Below are 10,751 nucleotides of genomic sequence, written 5' to 3'. Positions count from 1 at the left end.
GACAAGATTATTATTGGTGATGATCATGACGGTATAGAGTATTTAAAGCATGATTTGGCTCACCGTTTTGCGATGAAAGATTTGGGTTTACTACGTTATTTCTTGGGGATTGAATTTGCCGAGTCTCCAAAGAGTTATTTTTTTATCTCAAACGAAGTATATTTCATATTTGTTTGAACGTGTACGACTCACAGATAATCGAACAATTGATACGCCTGTAGAGAGTAATGCAAAGTACTCTCCAACTGATGGTGTCCCATTATCATATCCAAACCTTTATCGTACTAATGTAGGGAGTTTGGTTTACTTAACTGTCACTAGACTGGATATTGCTCATGCAATTTATGTGGTTAGCTAGTTTGTCACTGTTCCTACTACTGTTCATTGGGGAGTTGTTCTGAACTCTTATGTTTCCATCTACATCCTCTCTTGATTTGCGTGTCTATAGTGATGCAAATTGGGATAGTGATATTTATGATTATAATTCCACTAACGGGTATTGTGTTTTTCTTGGACATTCATTCAATCATGAAAAAACAAGAAACAATATGTTGTTTCTTGATCTTCTACATAATCTGAGTATCGAGCCATGGCTATCGCTACTTGTAAGAATGTTTGGTTAAGATGGCTTCTTACAGATATGGGCATTCACATATAGCAGCCTACCCCTTTGTATTGTGACAACGAGAGTGCGATAATGATTGCCAAGAACAATTTTTCATGAGCACACAAAGCACATTGAGATTGACTGTAATTTCACACGTCATCATCTCCAGAAGGGCACTATCTCCTTTCCTAATGTTCCTTCCTCTTTGCAGATTGCTGATATTCTTACAAAGCCGTTGACTGCTCCTCGATTCCATTTTCTGTCTGACAAAATCTCAATGCTTATTGCTGTTGCATTGTGAGTTTGAGAGAGAGGGGGTGTTGGCCTAATAAGATTTTGGGCTTTATCTTATGTTGGGTTTTATGATTGGATCTTTTAGCTAGGAAACCGTAATTAGCTAGTTTATATATTATGTATTTCCCTTTCATTTTTTTTTGCACTTCTTTTTGATAATAATACGAAATCCTAGCCGTTATATGTCTTTCACTTGTTAGTTTACAACAACAATCAATGTACATTTTATGAGCATATATGGTGGATGACTAAAATAGACCAAACAATCCATGCTATACGATTGGGGTGTGAAAACTACAACAAGCCGCATTTAACCAAAGATTGTGATCTTGATTAAAATGGAAACCGAAAGCCCCAAGCTTGCTATTCGAGCGGTGATCGTTTTGATGAAAAGACTGGAGAAGGCCCAAAAAGAGGTGGTTATCTTATGATGAGTACAAGAAAGCCAAGGAAGAGAAGTATGAACAAAAAGGAAGAGGCTTTTACCAAAAATAGGAACCGGCTCCCGAAATGAAACCCAATTTCGAGATAATGCTTGCTCAATTTGTTGCCGCATCAGAGAAGAGACACGAAGATACCGAAGCAATACGTAGGAATCAGCAAGCTGAAATCAAGAACATTGAGTAACAAATCGGAAAACTATCAAAGTAATTCAACGAAAGACTACTGGGCACACATCCAGGAAACACCAAACAAAACTTGAAAGGAGCTCACATCCAGGCCTTTACAACTAGAAGTGGGAAAATTGTTACCCATATGACTCCTATTAACAAAAATAACCCAGATGATGAGCAAGAAAGGTGAGAAGCAAGTGTAGAAAAAGGTTCTAAATAGTCACCACGATGTGGCAAGCACCTGAAAACAAAGTTGTTGAACATGTTAATCCATATCGCACACCACTCTCCTTTCCCAAAAGAGCAAGACAAGAAAAAAATGCTGAAGACTACCAGGAGTTCCTAGATCACATCAAATCCGTTCAAATCAATATCCCATTCATTAAAGCCTTAGCTCAAATGCCAAAGTAGATGGGTGATCCAAGTAGTTTAACATGATACCATAGAAGATGGGTGATCGAGGTAGTTTAACACTTCCGTGCCAATTCGGGAATTTAGCCACAAGCCACGCTCTAGACGATTCGGGAGCAAGTGTTAACTTAATGCCCTATTCATTCTTCAATAAAATTGACCTCCTAGGACCAAGACCAATCTGAATGATCATCCACTTATCAAACAAAACGGTGATCTTTCCAAGAGGAATTTGTGAAGACTTATTAGTTAAAATTAACAAGTTTGTATTTCCCGCATATTTCATTGTTTTAGACATAGAGGAAGACGAATTAGTACCAATTATTCTTGGAAGGCCCTTTTTGAGCACCGCCCAAGCCTTGGTTGACATAATAGAATCTAAACTTATTCTTCGAGTTGGAGAAGAAGTAGTAACTTTTGGGGTTAATAGAGCAATAAAACATTCAATAACAAGTGATGATATGGCTTTCTCGGTAGATGTGTTCGATGAAATCATAGAGAAAGAGCTTGGAGGATGCAAGGAAAATGACCCCGAGGGTTACATGGTGCTACAATAAGGAGATTTTGATGTTGAACATGAGTTGCAAGAAATAGAGAAGCTACTAGAAGACAGTGAGTATAATGAATTAAAGAAGACTAGTGAAGACCCGTCATGACAGGGTAGTGACACCACAACGTGGCAATCTGAATTTACTCGATCATACGTAAAAAAATGCAACACCACGATGTGACAAGATGCCCACGTCGTGGTCACTGAACAAAAACCGAAAATTGAGTTGAAAGCTTTGCCTGAACATCTGGAGTGTGCATACTTTGAAGAAAATGAACAAAAGTCGGTCATTATAGCAGCTGATCTCACACAACATGAAAAGGAGAGCCTAGTTGAAGTACTCAAGAAATGAAAGAATGCCATCATATGGAAGATCACCGACATCAAATGCATTCGTCCCTCATATTTCTCACGTAAAATCAATTTAGAAGAGGGAGCTAAACCAGTGGTGTAAAGACAAAGGAGATTAAACCAAAACATTCAAGAAATAATGAAGAAGGAGTTAGTTAAACTCTTGGATGCCGATATCATTTACTCAATATCGGATAGCTAATGGGTAAGTCCGGTGCACATGGTACCTAAAAAAAGGAGGCATGCGGTAGTAAAAAGAAAATATAACAAGCTCATTCCAACAAGAAAGGTAACCGCTTGGCGTGTGCGCATCGATTATCGCAAGCTAAATGATGCCACATGCAAGGAGCATTTTCCTCTGCTATTTGTTAATCAAATGCTCGAAAGATTATCTAGTCACATTTATTATTACTTTTTAGTTGGTTTTTCATGATACTTTCAAATCACTATTGATCCTTAAGACCAAGAAAAGACCATGTTCACTTGCCCAAGTGAGACCTTTGCTTATCGTCGAATGTCATTCGAGTTATGTAACACCCCAACCACATTCCAAAGATGCATGATGACTATTTTTTACGATATGGTTGAAAAGTTCATGGAAATCTTCATAGACAACTTGTTGGTCTTTGAGTCCTCTTTTGACGATTGCTTGTCCAGTGTAGATTTGATGCTTGCAAGATGTGAAAAGACCAACTTGGTCTTAAATAGGGAGAAGTGTCATTTCATGGTCAAAGAAGGAATTATTTTGGGAAATACAGTCTCTAAATTGGGATAGAGGTGGACTGTGCAAATGTTGACACTATATCCAAATTACCACTTCCAACAAACATGAAAGGGGTAAGAATTTTTCTGGGCCATGCGGGATTTCACCGCCGATTTATAAAGGATTTCTAAAAAATTACAAGGCCTTTTAATCCAACTCCTTTTGAAATATGCCACATTCGATTTCTTAAATGAATGCCTTGAATCCTTTTAATTATTGAAAGAGAAATTAACCAATACCCCGATAATGATCGCCTGAATTGGAATCTCCCATCTGAACTCATGTGCAAGCCTAGTGATTTTACGGTAGAGCGGTCCTTGGACAAAGGGTTGATAATCATTTCCAACCTTTATATTATGCAATCTAGACACTAAATACGGATCAAGAATATTTTACTACCACCGAAAAAGAGTTTCTTGTTGTGGTCTATGCTTTCGACAAATTCCATCCTTACTTAGTTTTATCTAAAACTATTGTTTTTACTTACTATTCTGCCATTAAGTATCTTTTTGCTAAACAGGATGCTAAGCTAAGATTGATCCGATGTGTGCTAATTTTGCAAGAATTTGATATTGAGATTAGGGATAAAAAGGGTATGGTATGATAACGTGTTAACCAAGTTACACGCTGACGCGGCATGATAACGTGTCAGTTTTGATGACGTGACATGTTTACATGATATGCTGACATGTCAAAATTGATTTTTTTTTCTCACAAAAAACACCAAGTTTTTTTTTTTTTTTTTTTTTTGACACTAAGTTTAATTTTTTCTTTTAACTTTGACACTATGTTTTTTTTATTCCAAATCGAACATCATTTTTTTCTAGTTTTGTTCAATATTGACAATTTTCTATTTGAAACCATATAAATATTTTTTTAATACATTTAAACTATATAAATATGTTTTTTTTTCATTTAAAAACCATAGTTTTGTATAAATACATTTTTTTTACACTCAAACCATATTTTTATGTATAAATATATATTAGTTATATAAAAATTGTATTTATATTAGAAATGCAACTTTAAAATGTGTTTGGGGGTTCGGAGGCGTGTAGTCAATCAAAAGTCGGATATCAAGTTTGCAAGCCATCAAATTTTTACATCTTATTAGAAGTTATGGTTAGTTTGATTCTCATGATACAACTAATGCTTTGAATGTAAGAAAAAAAAACACCTTGTATTTAAATAAAAATGTGGTTTTTAAATGAAAAAAATATGTTTATACGGTTTAAAATGTAATAAAAAAAACTATATTTATACAGTTTCAAATGGAAATATATCATAGTTATCATTTTCATTGATTTAACAATTGGATAATTATAAATTTACATAACACAACTTAGTAATTGAAAGTAAAAAATAACAAAATTCATTTTAAGGGATGAAAAGAAGATACATGAACCATATTAGTTATAATTCAGAGATGGTTTTCATGTTATAACTCATAGAAAATTTTACAATTTATTATAAAGTTTTGTTTGCTAAAAATTCGATTGTTAATGATGTAAGGAGCTATCAATATATGAAGAATAGAGTAGATGAGGGCATGCTCTAAACATGACTTGTTGCCATGCTTCTTTGTTGCATTTAATGATGCTTTTACATTCATGTCCCCCTCCCCCTTCTCTCCTCCCACAATCCACGCATAATTCCTCGCCCCACTCCCATTAGTCCATATCTTCTCTATGCATCCTCTAAGTTCAAAATACCCTAAATGCCCTTGACATATATCCAATTACAACAATATAATTCATTTGCATAATATACTTGTCTTAAGATATATATATATTTTTTATGGTAAGGTAGTTGGCAAATCAAACTACATCATCGAGATTATCCATAAAATGGTCTCAACTACAAAGTTATCAAAGCAGACTATCAATCTATAAAATCGTGTTTATTTCAAATCAAATTAACCTAAACAATTCTAAAATTTATCATTAATCTATTGTTAATATCTAAAACAATAATTGCGACCAACTATTTTCAGTCCCTCTAGTGTGGAAGGCATCAACATTCTTTTGACTAGCTCCTCCTAAAACTCGTGCATGAAGGTTTCCCACTTATATTTTTTTTTTTATATTTTTCGTAATTAAAACATCTGTTTTTGTATTAGTAAACAATGATAAACCAAATCTGATTGTACTACGTTACTTAGAAATAAAACACCCAACTTGATTTTAAACATAAATTGTTAAACATTTCACATAAAAATCAATGTTTAGAATTTTAGATAACAAAAATATACATATAAATATAAAAAAATCTCATCTTTAAGATTAAGACGAGTTCAATTCAAATATGGTTTTTCTATTCATCACTTTTATTTAGTAAATCAATTATAATCAATTTGTTTTTAATGCCATAACAACAAAAAACATATTTCGATATTGTTTTTAAAAATTGTATCTGTTTATTTTTGTATAGCAATTTTCCCTCTAACATAATATGAAAACATGGCCCACAAGAAAAGGGTTGTTTTGTCAAAGTGCTGATATTATGCATTAGGGACCGCAATCATCACCCTTTTCCCCTCCAATTTGCACCTAACTTGTAGAAATTCATTAATTTTCAAACACCGGGAGAGATTGAGAGAGAGAGATTTTAGAGAGATTTAGAGAGATTCAACCTTTGCTATATAAATCCATACCCATTGAAACATAAACACAAGAGCCAAAACTTCAATCTATCCTTTCCTCCAATGGCTTCCATCACCTCCTTCTTCTTCTTCTTCTTCCTCCTTCTCCTCACTCTCTCCTCCACCATCCATGCAAGAGAAAGCCAATTCTTCGCCAAAATCTCCAACAACATCCCAAAAGAAGTACAACCCTTAAACACCAATCAACAAGATCCCAATTTCATCCCACAAACCCAACCAGACGGCGGCGCTTACGGCCTCTACGGCCATGAATCAGGCCAACTGCCACCTTCTGCCACCGCGAACAACTTTCCCCTCCCCGCCAACCTCCCGGAAAACTACAACCCGGTGGCTTACACCACCCCTATTCACAGCAGCACCCAAGACTTCCCTGACGAATTCAACGACCAGGTCACCGGTGAAACCGGAATGTACAACTCTGAGAAGCAAGAGATGGGTGCAAAGTTTGCAAGTGGTGGCGATATGTACAACTCCGGGAATCAAGAAATGGGTACAAATGGTGGCAATATGTACAACTCTGGGAAGCAAGAGATGGGTTCGAAGTTTGCCAATGGTGGCGATATGTACAACTATGGGAAGCAAGAGATGGGTACAAATGGTGGCAATATGTACAACTATCAGAAGCAGGGGATGAGTGACACTAGGTTTATGGAGAATGGAAAGTACTACTATGCCCCCGGCGGCGATGAGTACAAGTCAGTGAAGCCTCAGTTTGATGATACTAGGTTTGTGGAGACGGAAGACGGCGGCAACATGTACAACTCCCAGGAGCAGGGGAGTGAGGATATGTACAACTCGGAGAAGCAAGGGTTTGGTGAGACAAAGTATAGTGGAAGTACAACTAACAATGCTAATACGTACAACATGGAGAAGCAAGGGATGAGTGATACAAGGTTCTTGGAGAATGGAAAGTACTATTATGACCTCAATCTTGAGAAGAACTCAAGAGCATTTGACTCAAGAAATGGGTACAACACAAATGGGTATAATGGGAACAATTATAATTCGTATGATAGGTACAAGTACAATTCCAATTCCAATGGTGGATATCAAAACCAAGAGGAGTTCCAATACAACCAAGACAATCAATTCAATCCTTGAGGGGTATTTTTGTCTTTTTCACTCTAGATTTTAAAGGACAATTATGTGCATGAAGATATGGTGTTTTAAGATGATATTTATGGGTTTTTTTTATTTTTATTTGGTGTTATAAGTCCTAATCTTGTCATGTTTTATTAGGAAAAACCAAAATATAAAGTCAAATCAATGTGTGTTGTTTTATCTTTGTGTAATCATGCATGGTCAACTCTAACTCATGCTTTGAAAGATAGTACTTTGATCTTTAATTTTTGTACACTTAAGTTTAAATCCATAATTTCTTTTATATAATTAACAAGACCACACATGACAAAATCAAATAAGAAGTCTAGGAAAGTGAAAGCAAAATACTTAGACGAATATACACTATATATAGTTATTAATTTGTAATTTGTATTAAAGTTTTTAAACACCTTAAATGGTGGGGAAAAGCTTAGGGTGTTATTTTAAATAATATAAGTCTATGAATGTGCATACTTACTATATGCTACTTGATTGAAGAAGTTTTCATGGTTAGACTTTGCTTAAAAAAGAAGGCTATACCTTTATGACACATTTATTATCAAAAGCAAATGAAAACAATTAACATAATTATTATGTTCCACCAATAATAAATTCTGATAAATATTTATGAACCACATGTAGACAATTGATTAAACAAAAGAACGGCTTTTAATGAATACCTAGACGTATAAGATTTACTATATTCAATATAACAAATACTTATAATATATACATTCTACGATAGTATTTGAATAATTGTTGATGTATGTTAATATAATAAAAATATGTATGATTGAGTGGAAATTAAGTTATAAATTATGTTTTTATCCTTGTAATTTTGAGAAAAAAAATGAAATTTCACCTAACCTAAAGGTGAAGTAGATAAAATTTAATAGAAGAAAAGGAGTGTTCTTTCGGTGATGCATTTAAGGGCATTTTATGGAAGGTGGATGTCCTTAGTGGTTGGACCCTTGATAGGGGGATTAGGGACCTCCCACTATTATATGTTGTACTGATCCATTGGCCAATGGAGCCAAATTACAAAAGAGCCCTTCTAAAGTTTGTCACACACAATTAATCCTTCAAATCTTGGTTTTATTTGTTAATAAATCTTTGTTTATGATGAAAATAACAACAAATATGTTTTATGTGAATATAGATTTGAATAAACATAAAACAAAAATATGTACACCTAATTTTGTTAGTCAATAATTTTAATAGGTTGGAAGTTAAAAATAATAAAAATACATCAATCTCCAATTAAATTCATCACATACTAACGTATTGTATCTTTATATGTAGATTAATGTCGACTAAAACCCTTATTAATGTGCATGGTTTAAATTAAATGATACAAGAAATAAATACAAAAAGAAAAGGAAAATTTGCTTTTCATTCTTTTACTTTTCCTCTTTCTTCTTTTGCTTTTAATCTCGCCTTCCAAATTCAAATAAAATAAAAGTAAAGATTTAAACAACTTTTGCAAGTTTTGTTAATTTGAAAATATTTAAGTGTGAAGTTGACATGCACATTTCAAGATATCAGGTATGAGTTTGTACCAAAAGGTTTTATGCATTCGTTAGGGAAAATTATGCATAAAAATAACATAAATTTAGTTAATTTATATCTTAGTAAGTCTATTTGAAAAGTTAGTATTCAAGGATCTCTGTTATTAACTCATACTTAAATAAAGGAGTGATTATACATACATTTGATTTATTGATAACTAATTTCTCAATTATTGATTTTTATATAATTTATAAAATTATATTATAAACTGTTAAACAAAATGCTAAATGATTAAGAATGTTTGAAAATGTCTTGGCTTTGGATTCTTGACCAAAAGTGTTCTCAAAATTAGAATATTTCCTTTATTTTTGAAAGATTTTTCCTTTTTCCTTTTGTGTTTTTGTCTTTGTTTCCTCCATAATGTATGTATTATGTAGTGTAACTGGGGAAAAATGTATTACACGATTAAATTTTATATCCAAGTTTTAATTATCACTATGCCCTAAAGTCGAATTACCCAACATTTTCAAAGTCCGATGACATAAAAAATTTCTATACAATTTACATAAAGTCTCATAATTATTTGATATAGCTATTACCTTAAAAAAAAAATACCATCAATATATTAATGGGCCTATATTTGGAATTACTATATAGTCAATTTAAAAATACTATCAATTTACTAAATAAATATAATTTAAAGGAGTTGGTTGCTCTATGTTGACGAAGCAAAGAAAATCTGGAGTGGTGTGTTGTTTTGTCAAACAAGTGGAGTGGAAATTGAACCACGATATGGGAGTTGTGGAGAATGTCTTTTATTCAATCAACTTCCATTCACCAAATTTCCACTCAATTATTATATAAAAAGTGAATTACATAAATGGACACTGTGTTGGTGATTTAATCACCAAATACATTTTTAGTATAATAAATTTAACAAGTGTTTCAAGAATAGTGTTTTAGTTATAATACAAGTTAGGAGGTGTGGAAGATGCAAATTCAAGGATTAATTCGTATTTTTTCGAAGTTGAATACTGTTCTCGTTTTATCCGTTGTGTGGATAAGTCCGGGAAATGTATAACTTCGTTGAAACACAGAAAAACTGAAAGTACGCTTTCTTCTTCATTCTCTATCAAAATTGATTCTGTGTTTTGTGCATAAAATCATAATCGTTTCTTCAGGAATTATCCTAGTTTGGATTTCGTGATACCCAAGGCAATTAGGGTCGAAATATCAAACAAGGAAAGTGTATCACACGATTCCTGTTTGTGATCCAGATTTCCTATAACCAAATTTCGAAATTTCCCAACACATTGTAGTTTATCTTAGTGTTTATAAATAGTCCATGTTCTAAAAAATGATATCAAACATCCCTTATAGTTTCCAAATCATTCACTTTTTGTCCTTGAAACCTTTCAGTGTCCATTTGGCTCCGTTACATACCTTTAAAAGACAAAAAAATGCTCATGTCTTGTTCTTAATGATACTTTGACATTTCCATATATTTTGAGGAACCAATTTTATAAAAATAGAAATCTAGCCCTAAAACCCATACAGAAGACTTGATTTGCAAACAAAAGACTTGATTTTCGAAATTAACATAAACTAATTTATACCCACCAATGATCATCTTGCAAGTTATAGAAATATGTAAACATCAACCAAAGAAGGGATGGGAAAATAACAACATTTGTAGTTTTTTGGATTCTCTTGGAAGGTTTGGAAGTTGATGAAAAATGAGGAACTTTAGAGACACCAACAATGACGGTAACATCCTAAAAATAAAGAAATTTAAAATTTTCAAAATCAACAATTTAACATCATTTTTACAAAATAATAATTGTTTCCAAATACATTAATTCAAAATCAGAGTTTTCCCAAGACCTGAA

The 10,751-nt window shown here is 33.2% G+C and overlaps 1 protein-coding gene across 1 annotated transcript; it reads left to right on the top strand.

The window, feature by feature from the left end:
- The first annotated feature begins 6,171 nt into the window (after positions 1-6,171).
- Positions 6,172-7,598, top strand: LOC145004642 (uncharacterized). Its single transcript, XM_078963604.1, has one exon. It carries the CDS (start codon positions 6,295-6,297, stop codon positions 7,351-7,353), a length of 1,059 nt encoding a protein of 352 aa, XP_078819730.1. The 5' UTR covers positions 6,172-6,294; the 3' UTR covers positions 7,354-7,598.
- Positions 7,599-10,751: the final 3,153 nt, after the last annotated feature.

This window comes from Lactuca saligna, chromosome 7 (genome assembly GCF_052625555.1).
Source record: "Lactuca saligna cultivar CGN05327 chromosome 7, ASM5262555v1, whole genome shotgun sequence".
In the NCBI taxonomy this organism is placed as follows: Eukaryota; Viridiplantae; Streptophyta; class Magnoliopsida; order Asterales; family Asteraceae; genus Lactuca; species Lactuca saligna.
Note: the sequence above shows the minus strand (reverse complement) of the source record. Positions and strands in the feature narration are given on the sequence as shown.

What these genes read in the sequence shown, in the direction of transcription:
- LOC145004642 (XM_078963604.1), top strand. Translation starts at nt 6,295, where the DNA reads ATGGCTTCCATCACCTCCTTCTTCTTCTTCTTCTTCCTCCTTCTCCTC.